The sequence below is a fragment of the Epinephelus moara genome, chromosome 5, assembly GCF_006386435.1.
Source record: "Epinephelus moara isolate mb chromosome 5, YSFRI_EMoa_1.0, whole genome shotgun sequence".
NCBI classification, from domain to species: Eukaryota; Metazoa; Chordata; class Actinopteri; order Perciformes; family Serranidae; genus Epinephelus; species Epinephelus moara.
The window spans coordinates 13786826-13806891 of NC_065510.1; the positions used below are offsets into that span (position 1 = coordinate 13786826).

General features: G+C 40.2%; 3 protein-coding genes across 3 annotated transcripts; 2 read left to right on the forward strand and 1 right to left on the reverse strand.

The window, feature by feature from the left end:
• The first annotated feature begins 419 nt into the window (after positions 1-419).
• Positions 420-5289, forward strand: LOC126391026 (zinc finger protein 239-like). The gene is made up of 3 exons (XM_050045601.1): positions 420-520; positions 2120-2180; positions 2501-5289. Exons 2-3 carry the CDS (start codon positions 2163-2165, stop codon positions 3614-3616), a joined length of 1134 nt encoding a protein of 377 aa, XP_049901558.1. The 5' UTR covers positions 420-520; positions 2120-2162; the 3' UTR covers positions 3617-5289.
• A 423-nt stretch (positions 5290-5712) lies between these two features.
• Positions 5713-13404, reverse strand: LOC126391012 (zinc finger CCCH domain-containing protein 6-like). The gene is made up of 11 exons (XM_050045575.1): positions 13024-13404; positions 12830-12908; positions 12187-12543; positions 10507-10620; positions 10246-10361; positions 10020-10128; positions 9788-9921; positions 6890-8580; positions 6695-6808; positions 6494-6588; positions 5713-6188 (listed from the first exon to the last, which is right to left on the reverse strand). Exons 1-9 carry the CDS (start codon positions 13104-13106, stop codon positions 6732-6734), a joined length of 2760 nt encoding a protein of 919 aa, XP_049901532.1. The 5' UTR covers positions 13107-13404; the 3' UTR covers positions 5713-6188; positions 6494-6588; positions 6695-6731.
• A 1981-nt stretch (positions 13405-15385) lies between these two features.
• Positions 15386-19239, forward strand: LOC126391037 (group XIIB secretory phospholipase A2-like protein). Its single transcript, XM_050045614.1, has 4 exons — positions 15386-15762; positions 17704-17792; positions 18217-18382; positions 18805-19239. The coding sequence occupies exons 1-4, from the start codon at positions 15498-15500 to the stop codon at positions 18921-18923; spliced, it is 639 nt and encodes a 212-aa protein (XP_049901571.1). The 5' UTR covers positions 15386-15497; the 3' UTR covers positions 18924-19239.
• The last annotated feature ends 827 nt before the right edge of the window (positions 19240-20066 follow it).

Here is a 20066-nt window from a genome sequence, read left to right on the forward strand (position 1 = left end):
TAGAAACAACATGGTGGACTCCATGGAAGAGGACACAATCTGTATGTAGATGAGTTCTTGGCATTTCTGGCCATGGTGATCACCCGCTGCTGAGGGGGAAAGGAAATCGGCGAGAAAATGTCGATGCCTCAGAGTTTTTGGATATGGCATTATGGTTTTAGTGGAGAGGAAGTGCAGGGGCTGTTGAGAGGGATTTTCAGGTCCTCTCAGATCCACAATTTATAACGCTAGTTTTAGTAAAGAATGGGATGAGGGTTGGGGAAGATTAAGTTTCTTATAAACAAAGATACTGTATTATAACTATATATATTATCCAGTGTCTTTGTTATAAATAAGAATTAGGAGAGATTGAGAATTTAGTGCTATTTTACTCCAACTCAGAAGGGGGCGGTAATGCGCCAAAGAGAGGTTTGCCAACCACCATAAAGCATCAGAAGAAGAAGAAGAAGAAAAAGAAGAAGAAGAAGAAGAAGAGGAAGAGGCAAAATTTGCAGAAAAGAAGATTGTGGGAGAATAAAAGGTATCTTCTGTTGCTCTCTTGGTTTGTCTGTGGCTGCTTTAATATCACTCCTGGTGTAATGAAACAGTCTAGCCGTGTACATGTCGCAGCTTTCTCCCGGCTTCTCGATGCTAACTTGTGTTAGCTTGGATCTGTTATGCTAGGCCGCTAATGTGCTAAGTTAGCCCTGTGTGGAGCCTGGTTTGTGTTTGTTGAAGCGAAACATAATACGTGGATAAACTAAGGTTTTAGCTTTGTGTTATCTTCCACGAAGCTTATACTCTTGTTGACGTGAATTACATGGCCTTAGTTGAACGTTGTGTCACATCCTGAAATGGATGTACCGTTATGTTAGTTCAGTGAAAAAGAGCCTCACACAAATTGCATATCCATTCACTGGTTGAGTTTGGTTTAGATCACAGCAGCAGCGGTTATATGATGGATTCATCTTAGTTTTTATCTGAAATATGGAGACATCTGCTCAGAAACACAGGGGGTCTTTTTCTGCTCAGTCCAGAGACATTGAACGCAGCACAGTCTTCATCATTTCTGCACTCAGTCACACGTTTAAAAGAATGATCCGGTATTATAATATGTATTAGCTACACTGATAAATTGGCCAGGTCGTTATAGCAGCCTCGTTAGCTTCTTGTAAATACATCAGTGTCGTTATTTGGGGAAATTTATAAACAGAGTCACCATTACATAGTTTCTCCAGCAGAGAGCACAGTCATGTTGATTTTTCAACTATAAAATGTCCTGCTCAGTGTGTAACCTGGTCATAATAAAAAATGTATGTACATATTTCAAAAAATACTATCCCCTTATCTGTCCATGTAGGAATTATGAAACTATCAAATACCAACATTAGTATAGGCCTAAAAAATATCCAGTATGCATCAGCCTGTAGAGCACAAAGTTCACTTCAGTTACCAGTATGTCCTCAGCAAATCTTCTCAATCCTATTGAATAGGTTTTTAAAATTTTGTTAAAGGAATCCTTCCCAGTATATTTTTAAAATTAAGGGAGCCTTGAACGAAGCCTCAACAGTGTCTGCATTAACATGCCTACTAATGTTGCACTATCACCCCAAATATGACGGTATTCTGAATTTGACCCGGGGGATGTAAACAGCATCCTGCGCTTGGATATTCAAAATTAGACCTTTTATGAATGAAGCACTTCCCGATTAAGACGTGGAATATGCCGATATCATTCAGGTTCAAATAACATTCTTTGGACTTGTATGCAACAAATTTGAAATATAAAATGTGTTTTCACACAGAGACAGTCTGAAGAACAGAAGCTCATAATGTATTTCCAATAGCGCCAAACTGCAGCCTCCAAAATTACTATTAAGTTGAATAAAAACCTCTCTGACAGTTATAACTAAAAGTCAACATTTTAAATCCTACTTCTTTTTTCACTGTTTTATCAGACTTAGTTTTACCTAGGTGTACCTAATTAACTGGAAACCAAATGTATACAAACATGGAGGTCAGCAGCAATGACTCATTACTGAACTCGGCCTAAGTACCTATAGTCACTTCCAGCTGAATTATTATTTCTGTTTCAGTGTGTGTTCCTGCTGTGACCAGTCTCTTTATTTTACTATTTCAGAAGAAAATTTGAGGACACTAACTTTCACCAATAAGCCGGTGAGATGAGTTCTTCCGAAGAGGTGAGATCAAATGGAAATTAATATCCAATATTTTGTCATAACCACAGACACCACAGATGAAAGTCTGGTCTCCACATTGGCCCTCTTCCCACTGATGAGAAACTCAGCTCATATGTGTAATCTGAACTACGTCACTTAAGAAATGTTGATATGATAAGCATGAAATGCATAAATGTAACATTCTTGGTTTGCAGAAAAGTAAAATGCCAATATTTTATTTTGGTATCTGGACTGGAAGTGCCACACAATAAAGCTAGCTAATGGCTACCAGTACTTCATCAAGTGCTTCACTCTGACCTTTGTTTCTCTGTTCTTCACAGTTGAAAGAGGCAAACAAAGACGGGAGCAGACCTCATCAGTGTCAGACGTGTGGGAAATCTTTCAGTCGGATTTGCAGTCTCAAAAGACATGAACTCACTCACACTGCAGAGAAACTGTACCACTGTGAACAATGTGACAGCAGCTTCAGTGAGCTAAAGACATACAAGCTCCACCTGCAGACCCACACTGAGGAAACACCATACTGCTGTGAACAGTGTGGGAGGAATTTCGGCGACCAGAGTTCATACAAAAAACACCTGCGTGACCACACTGGACCATACCAGTGTGATCAGTGTGAAAAGACTTTCAGTTACTTCAGTATTTACAAGATACATATGCGTGTCCACACTAAAGAAAAGCCATACTGCTGTGACCAGTGCCCGAAGAGTTTTAGTTTTTTAAGTTCATACAAGCGACACCAGCTCAGCCACAGCGGAGAGAAGCCGTACCAGTGTGACTTCTGTGGAAAGAGCTTCACCCAGTCGGGGCATTTCAGTCTGCATCTGCGTAACCATACTGGAGAGAAACCCCATGAGTGTGACCAGTGTGACAAAAGTTTCAGTGACTTAAGTAGTTACAAGATACACCTGCGTGTCCACTCAGGAGAGAAACCATATTGCTGCAGCCAGTGTGGGAGGAGCTTCTCTCAGTTGGGTAATTACAAATCACATTTGCGTATCCACACTGGAGAAAAACCATTCCACTGTGAACTGTGTGAGAAAAGCTTCTCTATCTCAAAAACATACAAACAACACGTGCGCACGCACACTGGAGAGAAACCGTACCAGTGTAAAGAATGTGGGAAAGGTTTCGGTCGACTGAGCAACTACATGCGTCACGTTCGCATCCACACTGGAGAGCAACCGTACAGCTGTGATCAGTGCGGGAAGTGTTTCAATAGTTCGTACAGTTACACCCGACACCTGCGTGTCCACACTGGAGAGAAACCATACTGGTGTTCACATTGTAAGAGACTCTTTACTCGATCACAGTCCTTGAAGAAACACCGCTGTGTCGCAGTAGATGAGGACGGTTTGACTGTGTGTAAAGATGAACCAGAACTGAGCTGCTCACCAACACAACCAACAGACGACAACAAACAAAATAATCTATAGTGTGTAGGAGTGGCGAAAATGGCCAAAATCTATCTCAGTATATGTAATTTTATATCTCAGTAACGGTATATATCACACTACAGTAACTGTTCTGTAAATTCAATTTAAAAAAGTAATTCATCACATTTGATTTTCATCTTTTACTCTGAGGTTAAAGGAGCTGAAAAAATAATGACATGAAACAAAGTGTAGGCAAAAATAGAATAAAATAATCAAAGACATGGTAAATGACACTGTTACAAAGGGAGTTCATTCATTTTATGATAAGCTGGTTTTTCACCATCAACTGTGCTAAAGTTTGCCAGCCAGCTAGCTTGCTAATGTCAACCACACAGCTCATGTTCACATTTGCTGGCAAAATTTTCATCAAGTCACAACTTGTACCCTTCACTGTAGAACACAAACCATCATGATCTTACAGACTTACTAAAACATTTCTCTGAGCATCACCTGTCCACTGTGACATGATTTCACCTGGAGGAATATGACTTTTCCTTTGTGTTAATTCAAAGTATATATTAGATATAAACACAAAGAATATGTTGGACACATGTTAATCAAGTTGCAGTAATAGAAATTTCTGAAGTAGTTTTACAACCCTGATTCAAAAAGTGGGGACGCTGTGCAAACTAAAGACAAAGAAATTACTTGCAAATGCTTTGACATATATTGAACTGAATACCATACAGAGACAAGATATTTAATTTAAAACTGCTAAACTTTATTATTTTCTGTAAATTCTGAGTTTGATTCCTTCAGTATGTTCCAAGATCGTTGGGACAGGGGCACATTTACCACTGTTTACCACTTTTTTACACCACCTTTTAACAACACTCAGTAAGGGTTTGGGAACTAAAGGACACTAATTATTTAAGTTTTAAAGTGAAATTCTTTTCCATTCTTACTTGATATATGATTTCAGTTGCTCAGTAGGAGACAGGTCGTCTGGATGGCGGCATTGCTCAGGCAAAAAACAATAAAGTTGATGAGTTTGAACATTAAATATCTTGTCATAGCACTGTATTTAATAGAATATAAGTTAAAAAGGATTTGCAAAACACTGCATTCTGTTTTTACTTATGTTTTCCACAGCGTTACAAGTTTTTTGAATCAGGGTTGTACTATATATCATTTAATTCTCAATTATTTTGGTCTCCTGTATCAAACATTGCATAATGTACCAAAGAATGAAAAATACATACAACAAATTAAAGCCTCTGTTATTGGAAAATGTCTTTGGCTCCATCTGGTGGCCGTATCAAGAATGGATATGGCAGGGTTGGTTTATCCAGATCACAAAAACACACTACAACTGTAGGCATAAGAGATTTATCTGCCTACATTTTGAGCTATCTGCTGACAACAGCTGCCATTCCAGTATATCACTATTCAGAAGTCTGAGTTACTCACAGCATTAGAATGAGATGGTTGTATGCCCCCGCCAACCAGTCAAGTTGCAGTTTACGTCCATGTGTGTCTAAACTCATAAGTTGCCATGACACTTGACAGTGCTTCAAATATGGATGTTGCTGCAAAGAAATTTTAAAACATGGATGCTTCACACACACAAACCTGCTGAGTTTCTGTTATTTTGTCCAACCCACTGCATGTGTGCTTTTGGATAGTGCTCTGTCTGTATGTGGTTGTTTTAATAAAGATTGCCAGCTCAATTCACAACTGGAAACGTTTGAAATGTCGTTTGGATGGTGGTGAGACAGCTGAAAACAACAAAGTCTGAACTCTTTGGAAACACTTTTGACTTTCTTTTTGATGTTTTCAAAAGTGAAAGTGGTGGCTACTTTACAGAGTCACAGCTGGACTGATTTTGATGCAATGTCTTAAAAAATCCTCAATTTAAGTTAAACTATAATTTTTATGCACAAAGAAAACAAATGTACGTAGAAAAAAGTGCCATCAAGAGCTGCAAAATTCAGAGGAAAATTCAAAAGGCAAAATTGTGCATGAAGTTTATGCAGCACCGATGTAGAATATTTTACTCTTATTTTCTAGGATATTTTTTTCTTTTTAATACCAAAGAACAAATACTTTGTTTCATATATATTTAAAATATTTTAATGTTAAATGATTACAATTTTGACAGTGCACAGAGATGAAGTCATAAAAACTGCACAAAAAACAAGACAAGGAAGCACGTCGATTTTAAATAGATTTAAATATGCGCACCTTCATAACAAGGTTAGCATAACTGGCCCCAAGGCAAAAATTAATCAAGATTATTAGTGTGATTTAATCTAAAAGTAATACAATTTAATGTCTGAAGTGGGAAACCGTGTTGTCTAAAGTGTTAAAAAGGTCCTTGAGTGGTGTGGCCATCACGTTCCCATTGATCTACTTTGATTCTGTATCAGAAGAATCCACTGGTTTGCACGGCAAATTGTGTGTGCCGGAGTTTCTCACTTGAGGTTCAGTCTTTCCTGGACTGTTGAGGGTGGAGCCGCCTGTTTCCTTTGTGGAGTCTTTGTGGAGATGTATGGTGTCTGAAGAGGGGGCTGGTGCTCTGCTGAGTGTGCAACTGTTTTCTCACTGGACTGTTGGACTGGAAATGTTGAGTCTGAGGAGCAATTTAAAGCAATAATCAGGAGAGCAGGAGAAAGAGGCACAAAGTCAGACACCATCCAGAGAAAAGATAGAATACAACTCAACTCAGACTGAAGAGACAAAGAGCTAGGGCCATCTGGGCAACAGAAATTCCAAAAATCAACCCCACAGAATCCATAAGTAATGATTAAGAGGCATTACTTTTGATTAGTCTATACATGGCATTCCAGGAAAATCCTGTATACCTTAATGAAAGTAAATAAAGTAAGTAAAACCAAGGGAATCATGCATGTCTCATGGGTACACAAAGTTGCCTACCTTGAGCTTCTTCTTTTATCTTTTCTTATAATTACTCTTCTGCTGCTGCTTCACAAAGACACACCCTGTGCTGCTTTTGTCCTTCTTCTCACTTTCTGCAATGCAGTCAAAAGAGATTACTATTCAGTGCTACAAGGATGACAACATTTTATTTGTGGATAATATTATTAGTCTCTTCACAGGGATGGATAAGCAGCGTACCTGAAGGGTCACTGATGTGAATACTGTCCTGATGCTCTCAGTCCTGTTGGTACGGGCTCAGGGACAGAAAGAGACTCTTCAGGACTGAATTTGCAGCGGCTGCCTTTTCAGATCCTAATAAGGCATAAAATATATTTCAGCAGCAAATCAGCATTTAACATTAGTATTTGTAAACAGTGTGTTGTATGTCCTTACCTTTGTGGGATGAGACATCGGGCTGCTGCTGATTAGCGTGGGCTGCATGTGGACCGTCATCACAAGGAGTTGGACTGGTTGACGTCTCACTGAGAGAATCAGACGCACAGCTGGAGACGGGATTCACCAGCTGCTTTGTAGGTTTATTCATATGTTTAGCTGAACTGTCTTCATTCTCCGTTTCAGGATTGGAGTAGACATCGTGGGATCTTGGCGAATGAGAGATTCCTTTGACATCAGTTCTACCCTGATGTGGAAGAGGTGTCTTTAAATTAGAAGCCCTTCGTTTGGAGTTTGATAAATGAGATGTGTTATCAACTGACTGGTTTGACTTCTGAGAACAGGAGGAAGTCCTGGAATCATCTGGTTGCGTCTGCTTGCTTGAGAGAGGAGGAGCACTGAGAGGGGCAGCAAAAAGGCTGAGGAAGGAGCTGGTGGAGGCTTTGTCAGGTTCAACCGCATTTTTGACACGATTACTTTTGACATCTGCAGACCGTGGAGCAGGAAAGGAGGATTTAAGAAGAGAGGAACTTGATATAGCATCGTGTTTAGGCTGCAGAGTGTCAGTAATGGGGCTTGCAAAAAGGCTACGAAAGGGTGTTTTCAGGGGAGTTTTATGTTGGACTGCAAAATCACCACAATGTGTCATTTTGCTGCTGCTTTGTGCTGCGATTTCAGCTGAATGATGTTGTGCACCACGTTTGAGGCTAGACTGTGTCTTTTTGGAGTCCAGATGGACCTTGGTGGGATTTTTAGCTGCAAAATGGTGACTGGCAGAGTTTGCAGAATCACATGTCTCAAAGGAGCTGGTGACGGTTTCAACAGGAACAGCAGCTCCACCTTTGAACTCTGGCAAACTTGAAAATGGATTAAATGGCTTTATTGAGGCTTGCGGGCCCAGTGTCAGAACAGAGAGATGTGGCCTCAACTGTGCAGGATGTTTGGAAGTAGATGTCTGATTAGTGCGTCCCAAAGGAGGAACACCTTCACCTTTACAGTTTACAGTAATATCCACAGGCAGGTTCATGCTTCCTTTCATATCTCCTTTGCTTTCGGAAGATGTAGACTCCGACTTGACTTCATCAGCACTTCTTTGAGCAGGCTTCAGGGATTCTGCCGTATTGCCACCAGGTTTCTTGTAATCCTTAAAGGCCTGAGTAGGTCTTGGGCCCGTGTGCACTTGGAGGGATGGCAGGCTCTTGAATGTTTTTTCCTGGGATTTGTTCACTTCATGTCTTGTATTTACAGAATGCAAGTCAGTGATCTCTTTAAAGTCAGTTTTTGGGGTATAGGATACAGTTAGTGCAGTAGGAGGGGTAGGTCTGTGGCCAAATGTAGAATTTTCCACTGATTTATAAGACCTGAGAACAGCATCCACGGAGTAGGGAACTTCGCTTTGGGCTGCAGAGCCTGACGTGACTTCAGAAGACGACAGAGGGCCAGATTCTTGAGCTTCTCGAGTACCAAAGAAACTAGGGAAAGGTTTGGAAAGTTGAGGTCCAAGCACTGCTGCAACTGAATAACAAACTGGCTCCTCATCATCATGTTTACTGGACAGGGGGATGTGGGGTTCTGCGGCATCTGATGCATGTGGTGGGACAGCCTCCTCCAGGATATCAGCCGGTTCTTCAGTCTCACATACCAAGGTTTCCTTCTCAGCTTTTGTTTCTGCACTGTTGTAAAAGTTGGGCCTGAAAAATAGTGGCTGAATGTTAATTGTTCATATCATGACTAGGATTAATGATTAATTAGACAACTTCCTATGCAAGAATTACACTTATATATATTTACAGAACCACAAAGGTAAGTTCAAGTTTTAGATGTGCACCAATTTATCAGCTGAGCATCTGCATCAGCTGATATTTGCCTACTTGACTGCCATCAGCTTATTGGACAATAAGACCAATAGCTGTTGCCATTATTTTTCTGTTGTGTCCCATCAATTTTGCACAGGCTTAAAAGCATCGCTCAATGACTAATAGTATCATGAGGGCAAATCTGTGAAGCCTAGGATGGTGAAGGAATGGCCCATCTTACTCTGCCTTTTACTGGCATACCCTGACATCCTTACCCTAACCGTAACTAATCCCATTTCTCTTGCTTAAACCTAACCATTCCACCAACAAAGGCAATGAATACTAGCCGATCATTGGGAGAGTAGGGTGGATCATTCCTTCACCATCCTAGGATTTGCAAACTTGCGCCTTGGGTACAACAGAAAACATGTTTGGGACGAACAGAGATCTTCTCCTGAACAACTTCAGGACAAAAGGATGTAGTAAACTCACTATTGACACATCAGGGTGCATTTTTTTTTCCTCGTAATGCAACATTGTGAACAACAAATCCGTGTTGACATTGGCAGGAGGAGAGCTAGTTAACATTAGCTGTTAGCAGCCAGTGGCTGGAACTAACAGCTAAGAAGGCTGTATTAAGTCACATTATGATGCATTCAAGCCCTATTCAGTAAAAATGAATATTTGGCAAAGGTAGCTTCTAATGTTATCATGATGTGTTCAAATGTAGTCTTGTAAAATTCAGTTTTGGGTGTGAAACTAGAATACATACAGTTATCTAAACAACAAGGTTATTAATGTTATAACGATAACATAAAATAGATACTAGAGAGGTAATAAGGATGTACTAAATATAGTAAACTGGCTTTTGAAACCGTTATATTAAAGGTTGTTTCATAAACATGTGTGGTTGAATTTGTCCCATTCAAAGGAAGTGTAATGAAGGACTGATTGACAGTAAAACAACTTTTAATAATGAAGTTTTCTTTGTTTCCCTGGCATAAAAAGGGGAATAAATGACAACAAGAATGACAAAAAAAACATCAGTTTCTACCCTGAATTTCACAACCGGTGCATCCCTATTAAGTTTGTATGTGCATACCTGAGTGGTTGCAGGAGTGTATCAGGGGTGTTATTTGTTTCTATAGTTTCTGGATCTGTGGCCTGTGGCGGTCCTGACGACTCCTGCTCAGCTTTCTTTGCAAGTTCATAGAGGTCATTGTCCCGTTTTAATGTCTGTCATGAGAAAAAGCAAAGACATGCAGTCATCTTTAGCACACAGAAATGCACATAAAACATTTCAAGAATTTTTGAGTGGACTTTCACATACGCACCTCATTCAACAGTTGGGTGGTGACGTCATTCAGTGGATCATGGGAAAACTTGCAATCTGCTCCTTGAAAACAATTTCCTTTTCTGTGGAAGAACTTGCAGGGAAAGGACTGTGCAGCTGAGTGAAGGAAGTTTGTTCAACAGCCTCAAGACAATAGCAATTTACTAATCACTGCAATGAGTTTATGACAAAGATGTACAAATTATTTACTGTTCAACCAAAGGATATTATGCATGTACGGGCAGCTTTCCCCCTTTGTGCAGAATCCTTGGATGTAGAATTTGCAACCTTCTTTGATGAGGTCGTTGTAACACTGAATGTGTTCCAGTTGGCACTCAGCATCCTGCGTGTAGTAAAGGGAAGACAGCAATGTCAGGGCAGTACAGTGTAAGTTATAATGACAATCAATAAGGGACAGAATAATGAGGTTTTTGTATTCTATAAGTCAATTCTGGGATACATTAGTATACATAACAAACATAACCTGCCTTAATGCACCTTCCATAAAGGAAATGCCGACAAACCAGCCGCCCATTCACCAACACAGCGTTCTGGTCCTTGAACTCCTGCGTCATTGTCCTTGTATGTTTCACTTGGACATCCTGAGAGGAAAGAAGAGCATGACAACAAGATTAGCTCACATTTTAATTAATACATAAACATGTGTGTGGGTCTCATATTTGATGTTGCTGTGGGGGACTGCCCTCAGTACAAACATCCTTTGTTGTTGTGATTATTTTCTACCAACAGCAACACTCATGGAAAGCCGATTGGGCTATAATTTTAAACCTCTAGTTATTATTAAGACATGCCTGTAGCTTTCAATGAAGTACAATAACAACAATACTGTTACTGTTTCTGATGCTAGTAGTTTGGAAGGATCTGTTAATTTCAAATAGTAAAGGGGGTATTTTCAAGATAATATTGGGCCTCTTATGCTGTTGTGTTTTGTGTTTCATTATCATGGACTCATAATAATGAGATAGGGTCATATGAGGTACTTGTACCACATATAGTAGATGTCTGTCGGTGTGCTCGCAGTTTGGACAAGCGCCAGGATTGCTGACACGGAAGCTAAACAATGTACTGCTGTGAACAAGAGCAGCAGCAAGGTGTATATTAGCCACCTAAAGAAGTCCAACCTTAAAAAATGCATAACAGTTTAAGTGTACGCTGTATTCAGAGTATTTTCACTGCTTTACCTTTCAGTCAGACAGCCTGTTGCAATATGGAAACTGTTAATGGCTTCAGTTCCCCAACTAGGCTGTTAGCTGCTGGTCTACTGCTGCCTCAATTAGTTAGTTGGTATTATCATGTGACTTTGGTGAAACTGAACTAACTGTTTTAAACACCAAAGTCACATGATAATACCAACTAACTGATCGAGGCAGCGGTAAACCAGCAGTTCTGTGTTCAGCAATGTTAAATCACTGTTTTTCTCAATGGAGTCTGGCTTTAAAAAGAGATAACATCTTTATTTCCCTGATGGAAATCACTGTCTGACAGCAACATAAAACAATAAAAATATTACAAATATATTGATTGATTCATTTTCCATAGCCGCTTATAAGGGTTGCGGGGGGGCTGGAGCCTATCCCAGTTAACATTGGGCGAGAGGTGGGGTACACCCTGGACAGGTCACCAGACTATCACAGTGCTGACACATAGAGACAGACAACCATTCACACTCACATTCACACCTACAGGCGATTTCGTGTCACCAATTAACCTGCATGTCTTTGGACTGTGGGAGGGAACCTGCGCTGACATGGGGAGAACATGCAAACTCCACAGAAGGGATCCCCCCACCCCACGTTCGAACCAGGAACCCTCTTGCTGTGAGGTGACAATGCTAAACGCTGCACGACTGTGCCACCTATTACAAATACAGTGTACACTTAAACTGATATAGGTCTTGTTATAAGGCTTAACGTTTTGCTGCTGACCCCTCCGAAGCAGGACATTGCTCAGCCTCTGTGGCACCACTCCTGTCTACTGTCCCACACTGGGGGCAAGTCATGCAACAAATGACACGGGCCAGATTTGAACTGGAGACTGTTACTCCCATTTTCCTCCCATAATGCAGGTGTCCTTTCATTCAAACTGCAACAGATAACTTAATGATAGATAATATCTGTTCTGACAACACAGCTAGGTGTCTCACTTACCTGCTTGTCATTTCTATTTCTGCCATCTCCTCCACCTTTTCTCCAAGCAGGTCTAGTCTGATGGCCTCCACCTCTATTGGTATTTCTCCATCTATCCTTATGTTGATGCGGATTCTTCTGCCCCTCCTGTTTCTTTTTCTGCTGTTGCTTGTTCACATTCAAGTTATTTTTATTTTTGTATTGCTGACCTTTGTGGCCAGCTTTACCACCATGGTTATGTATCACTTCTTTGGTGATGGCATCACGTGCATGTTCACTGTAAGTGTTACGCATGTGGTGATGTCTGGTCCTGGAGTCATCGTCTTTGAAGGATGCAGCGTTAAAACTCCTGGTTGTCTGGGCTTGGAAATGTTGCTTCTGTTAACAGAAAAAGACCTGTCTGTAAGAATTGTTAGATTCATCATAATCCTTTCAAGTATGGTAAGACACGCAGCACAAACCCTTTATAATTTAATTTTGAATTACACTCAGTTGCAGGTAGACCAAGATAAAATGAAGGCTGTCTAATGTAACACTGTGTTTTACTAAGGGGGGTTTACTAATACTTAGTCCACAATATCACTGACAAAACACAAAATACACTGTGTTGGAACAAGGACACAGATGTGGTGTTAACTTAAGCTTAAGTTCAAGTTCATCTGACCTTGTTATGAGGGCCTGTCGGTTCAGTCTGGTTTCTCCTCTTCCTGGTATCACCTCTTTTACCACTCTCAGTCTCGTTCCTGTAAAAACAAAACGACCTTAAAATGTTTATGTACATCAAGGCCATTAAAACGAGCTGCTCCATCAAAAACATTAAAGCTAACTCAAAGCTAACGGCTAATAACCGTTACATACCTGTGTGTGAAGGCTGGTGGACCAGGGCTCGTGACACTTTCTTCAATAGCAGAAAGTCCCGTGAACAAGTTTGCGAAAGCCATTTTGTTTTAATTAGTGACTTGAGTCTTCTTGTGGAAAGATTAGCAAGGCACTCACAGGTGAGGATGACACCATAAACAAACTTTTACACAGCCACCTGCACACGAGAGGGTCCTCGTGATTAGAAAACGCTGCCTCGCGCCAGTAAAAAAAAAGACGACATAAAACTAGAAACAAAACAAAGCTTCTTTAGCCTGCGTTACTGTTCAGACTTTGCGTGCAGAAACACATTAAAGCTTGAGTTACACTACAGTAAATTGTAATTCACATTGGTCACTCCAACGTTCACTTCTTCTTCCTGTCTCTCCTCTTCTTCTTCTTCTTCTTCCTGGAGGGGTTGCAGTACTAACTTCCAAGAATATGCCGCCACCTACCGGAGCGGAGTGTGTACAACAGGCTCTAGTTTACATTAATCTAAAAAATAAAATACAAAATATAAATTAATAAACAATTAATAAACAATTTCTGTGGTTCCTAAGAAGTCCACCCCCCCTCCCTCTGAGTTTCCCATACCTTATCTCCATTTGTTTCTAGTATCCTTTTATCCCTTCCCAATCCAGTTCTCCTCCGGTCTCTTTCACCTATCGTTGCACATTTACCCTCTTTTCTTTTTTTTTTCAATGAATTTGACCCAGTGCATCATTGTGTTTAGCAAATCTTATGCTGGTAAAAATCGTATCATATCCATTTATCAAATAGCAAGAGACTTATCCAAATTTTACACACTTTAAAATTATATTAAAGTCCTTTCAAAGTGTATTAAACAAAAATGCCAGCAAAGTACATCGCCTCATATCTCAGTTACTATAAATATGTTAACTGTTATTTTATCTGTGTCTTTTGATTTTGCAGCCTTTATTGAACTCTCTCCTCTGTCTTTGACTCTCCACCTGTTTTAGTTAAGTGATTATTATTTGTTTAGGCCACTTGAATTGTACATGTTCTTCGTGACAGTCATGCTCTTTGTAGTCGTACATGTGATGAGTGTCAGTTTGCTGTCATGTCTCCCTTGTTATGAATTTTGTACTTCTAAATCTTTTCATTTTCTATACTCTGTTCTTTTATCTGTTTATACGTAAAGCACTTTGAATTGCCTCTGTGGATAAAGTGTGCCGTATAAATAAACTTTCCTTGCCTTGCTAAAATTCCAATATTTAGCAAACAGAAGTGCCAAGTGTCTGTGAGCTGGCACATTACAATTATCTTCATTCATCACTGTGATGAAACACGTTCAGATTTATGTGGATACAGACTTACAATGATAGACTAATAGACTGGTTTGTACCACAAAACCCATAACAAAGTCTTGCATTCAGATGCTTTAGCAAATACACTGATGTGTAGTCACAGAAAAGGTTTTACCCATGGCTTGACAAGTGCACAGCCTGATCAGCCTGTAGGTAGGCTACATTGAGGGCAGGTAAGCTCTATGAACATCTGAGTCAGGCTCCACCCCCTCTGACCTCAATGAACTTCAAAAAATCAAGTAAGAAAAGACAAAAAAACAAAACTTAAAAACATGCTTTTGGACACCTACACACCCTCATGCCAAATATGTTTTATTAAATTGACCAAACACCTTAATAGTACGTAATTACTACCCAAAAATGCTTGTATGACTTAGTTTGGCCTCGTATGTTTCTGTGAATCACAGATACATTACATTTGAACATTATTATGTAACATACATTTAAACTTTATGTTTATTTACATTTCAACACTGTGGTTAGGTTTATGCACAAAAACCACTTTGTTAGGGTTAGGAAAAGATTGTATTTGGGCTTAAAAACTATGGATGGGTGGCACAGTCGTGGGTGGAGAAGTCATGGATGCATCTGTAAAAAACAACTGCTTACTGTGGCACTACTTCAGCAGGAAAAGTGGTGACGTCTGGGTAAAAACAACCACTTTTCATGGCACTATCCCTCGTAAAAATAGTGAAGTCTTCATAAAAAAACAACTTCTGGTGAGTGAGGTTTCAGTAGCAAGTTCTACCAGATGTGAGAGGTATCAGGAGGTATTTCCATTAATCTGCTTATATTTCACAGACAATTTGCACATGAATTCACTGCCCATAGAAACCAGCACATTGGTGACGCTCTCTGATTTTACATTAAATCCACTGAATGGGATTTAAATGTAATTAAATCCCCCGGGCTGAATGGTGAACAAGCCCACTCTGCCTCACATCAATCAGGGAGGGTGATAAGCTCAGACAAGCCCAAAAGCTGAGATAGAAGCTGGACTTTGTTCTTCCACATATGAGGCTGTCCCTGTGTCTGGATCAAAGTTCAGGTCATGCAGACAGTTCAGTGTTGCCTCTGTGAGTGTGCCCGTGTTTCCTCTCAGTCTCTGGGATCTAACTGTTCATACTGAGCTGTCTGAGCTACAAAATGACCCGTTGGGCCTTTATCGCTCCCCTGCTGCTCCTGCTGGGCCTGTTCATCCACAGTGCTGTCAGTCAGGAGGCTGAGGACCCAGCTGCGACTGTAACACCACTGGCACCGGACCAGGCCTCTGATGGCACGGAGGATGACAGTGGGGACTGGGGAATGAACTCCCTCAGAGGCGGCTTTGAGTCAGTGAGCAGCTACTTTGACTCGATGCTGGAGTTCATGGGAGGACGTGATGGAGTGTGCCAATACCGCTGTCGATATGGTAAGTGGGTTAAATGGATGAGGTGGCATTACACAGTGTGGTTCAGGGTGAGAAAGATACTGATACTTATCAGCCAGTGTGCTCCACCACTGATTGTTTGTCTTTTAAGACATTATAGAAGTCGATCTTAATTAAAAGGAGGAAATGCATTACAGCTTCTGCTTAACACTGATAATAACAAGCAGTGGAATTGGTTCGAGTTAGTCCAGGTTTGGGTCTCCAGTGCTCCAGGTGATGATGTTTCCACTCCAATAACCCGTGGTGGAGTTGAAATTGACGGGACGGGTGTACTACTAGGTTACCGAGGACAAAGTGGGTATACTCTCCTCTATAGTCCAGAAAAAGAGGTGGGTATACCCCATATACCTGCGTGTACCCTCCACTACACCACTGCTGATAATGATGAAGCTCATGGGGAAAACACAAAATACTTAATTATTTTTTTAGATGAAAATGGCCAAATTTATAGATATTAGATATTAAATATAATCTGCCTCCCCTGCCTTTTAATTTCCAGGTCTGGCACTGTAAGAATGTTCATATGTATATACTAGACCCTCATCTGTTAACATTTGTTTTGTATTATAAGTGGAGAAAGTAAAATCTTGCATTAGAATTGTCATTTTTGTTGATGCTGTCTTTTTTCCAGCAATTAAAATGCAGAAATGAAACAAATTCCAATTCAATTTGATTTAAATATTCACAATTCTACTTTTGATTTATCCAAGCAATGTTTCTATGGCTGCATAATTACTATTAAATATACAAGAAAAATTTTAATTCAATTATTTTCCGGGAACAGGCAGAACAAATGCTTCTCTGCTGCTCTTCAGTAAATTAGCCTGTGTGGTAAATGGCAGTATATACTTCGTGGATAATGTTTATATTACATCACAAACTGTTGAAGTGGTTAGTCTGGACGCTGCCTGTATGAAACAACGATGCAACATTGTAAACCAAACTCTAATTACGCTCTGAACAGTTCACCACAGAATCTGGAACACATATTTTTCTATATTTTCCGCCATAGAGATGTCTGCCTTCTCTTCAGTGTAATGGAACTAGATGGCACTCGGCTCGTGGTGCTCGAAACGGCAAAAAAATTAATTTGAAAAACTCAACAGCAATGTCTCTTTCCAGATCTCATGACCTGCTTTCTCAAGATAATCCACAGACCTTGTTGTGAGCAGTTTCATGTAGGAACTATTTTCTGTCTACCAAACTACACCTGTCAAATGTATCACAACGCAGAAGGAAGTGTGCATCTACTGCTAGCTCACCTAGCACCACTGAGCTTGCTAACAGTACAGCTCAGGAAGACGCCATAATTGTTAATATTTTGTGCAGGCAAGAGCTTGAGCCTCTGATCCATGAATTAATGCACACTTTCTTCTGCGTGGTGATATGGTTGGTGGGTGTGTTTAAATGGAAAGAAAATAGTTCCTACATGAAACTGCTCACAGCAAAGTCTGTGGATTATCTTGATCTAAAGAGACATTGCTGTTGAGTTTTTCAAACGTGTTTTCTGGCACTTAGAGCACCACAAGTCAAGTGCCATTGAGTTCTATTACATTGGAGATAAGGCAGACATCTGTACGGCCGATATCTCCAACACTCTGCAACTCAAACCAAAACAATCTAGACTGATAAACAGCACTACAGGTAACTACAACACTGCATCTTGTACTTATCATCTTTGTTATCATCTGCGAGAGGGCCTGTACATGGACTGTGACCAGATGATAGGAGAGGTTTCTTGCGGTGACTACGGGATGTGCCTATTGACAAAATGAACCAAATAACTGACCTTTGTTTCTATGTGCTAACACAGATCTACTTTTAAACTCACATGGTTATCGACCCAGCCAGTGCAGCACATTGCCACCGACCTGCTGGGAAACATGACCTACATCTGATACTTTGCTCTGCTTCACCCCTCAGGTAAAGCTCCTCTTCCTCGGCCTGGATACCAGATGCCAGAACCTGACGGATGTAGCTCCTACTTCTTTGGTATTCCTATTCCAGAGGGGGTACGTGTCTTCCATCTGTTCAGAGCAAATGAATGTAGATTTATCAAACTTGGGAGTTTAATTGATATGGATCTAAAAAGACGAATCTACATTTCTGAGGGAATGTACAAAACTTATTGGGGTTGGGAAGAGGGACGAATCTTATGTTTGACCTCGCATGGATTTATTTTGCTTTGGATCCTCCCCTTGACCATAATATCTCAACTTAGCCCCACTTTCAAACTTTTAACAAAGATTTAACTATTGCCAGAATAATGGCAAACATAACAAATGTTTACTGGGACTTTATGTATTCCCTAAATGGTCAGAGAAGTCTACATGTGACTAAATAACTGAATGAATTTTGAGTATACAGCAAATCTAACCATCTGTGAAGCCCCCTCACACTTGGATATAAACCTTACTCATGTTTGTTGTGTTCCAGATGGACGTGGGCATCCCCGCCATGACCAAGTGCTGCAATCAGCTGGACATGTGTTACGACACCTGCGGCTCCAATAAGTACCGCTGCGACTCCAAGTTCCGCTGGTGCCTCCACAGCATCTGCTCCGACCTCAAGAAGAGCCTGGGCTTCGTGTCAAAGGTTGAAGGTTGGTAACGTTTTAACCTTTATCTCATCCAGGGCAGGGTTACTGAGCAAACACCCATTTTCATCAACTTTACCTATAATAATTAAGTTGTAATGATTAATAAATTGACAATAACATTAAAACGATTTGGGGACACATTCTATTTGCATACTGAACTTGAAACTGTTAGCATGGCCTGAGTTGACTTAGGGTTAGGGTTACAGAAACCCATGTGACAGCCAAAAATGATGTCATGATGACCAGTTGTGATATCAGTAAAAATGTTGACCAAATGTTGTCAGATGAGATGAGAATGCCTATGCCCTTAACCATGAAATGAACTGTATGATGAGTAAATCTCAGGTTACAGGAACATGTCAGCATTACCTTATTTTGTACACACTGCTCTGGTCTCACCTGTCTCTGTCACTTTCTCTCCTCAGCATGTGAAACAGTAGCAGACACCCTGTTCAACACAGTGTGGACTCTGGGCTGCAGACCCTACATGAACGCACAGAGAGCAGCGTGCTACTGTCAAGGAGAGGAGAAAGATGAACTTTAGATCCCTTTCATAACTGTATCAACTAGAGCAACACATCAGGAGTTGTGAGTTATTATGGTGTTGCAAGGACTGCTGTGTGACTACTTGAGTAATTTATTTGGAAGTTCTTGTTCTGGTTATTTTACTTTGCAGCAAAATGTAGGTGTTATTGTTAGAAGTTCAGCTGTGTTGCAAGCCAAAACTGTATTTGTTTGTTTGCAGAGGTGCATCAATGCTGTCTGTAGTGTTGGTATTAGCACCAATACAGGTGGAAAAGGCATGATTGTGGAAAAGCAAAAAATATCTGCAGGGTGTGAATAAATGTTATTGACACATACATGGATGTGACTGTTTCATTTCATGGTATACTACTAACAGCATTCTGTAATATCTCACATCACTGCATTAGCTAATCCACCCTATTAGAGCACTTGGTCCAGATACAAGTAAAAAAACTAATGTCGTAATTATTTATACTACAAAAGAAATTCGGAATTAATGAAAAATTGGAGAGGAAACTGTGATAATATAACGCTATTATTACCACCAGTGTCCTTGGTATTTTGGGGGGGAAGTTTATATTCTTCAGTTATATAAATTCTGATGCAATTATTTTAGTTTAAGTTAAGTACACTGATTGAGCAAGCAGTTACTGATTGTTACGGAAATTGAATGAGCTAATGAGGCATCAAAATAAGTTTTTAAAAAATTCCAAATTTGAGCTACAGCTCTGAAACAAGTGAAAAGGTTAAGTGGTGTCCATGGAAAGGAGGAGTTGGTTTATAAATGGCTAATCTACTGCACACTGACCATTTTACACCTAAGATTCCTCAGGTTTAGCTCTTTACTGTAAAACATGGCTCCATTTACATCAGTAGCTCCACTTTGTCAGGCTCAGCTTGTTTTCTTGGTCAGTTACAGCCGTCCTTTCTCTGCCTAAGTTCTACTTACAGCCCAAAACTAAAAGTGTGTCAGGGTAGACCTGGTCAGGATTACCTTTAAGAGCACTCCACCAATGTAGCACCTACTCCTATAACTTTGTTGGACCTCCAATAAAAACCCTGACCTGTTAATGGCAGTAGATCAGAAAATTTAAATCATCAAACACTTAACTCTCTGCATTCTGGTGAACTTTTATGCACCAATTTAAAGAGTGAAGAAGAA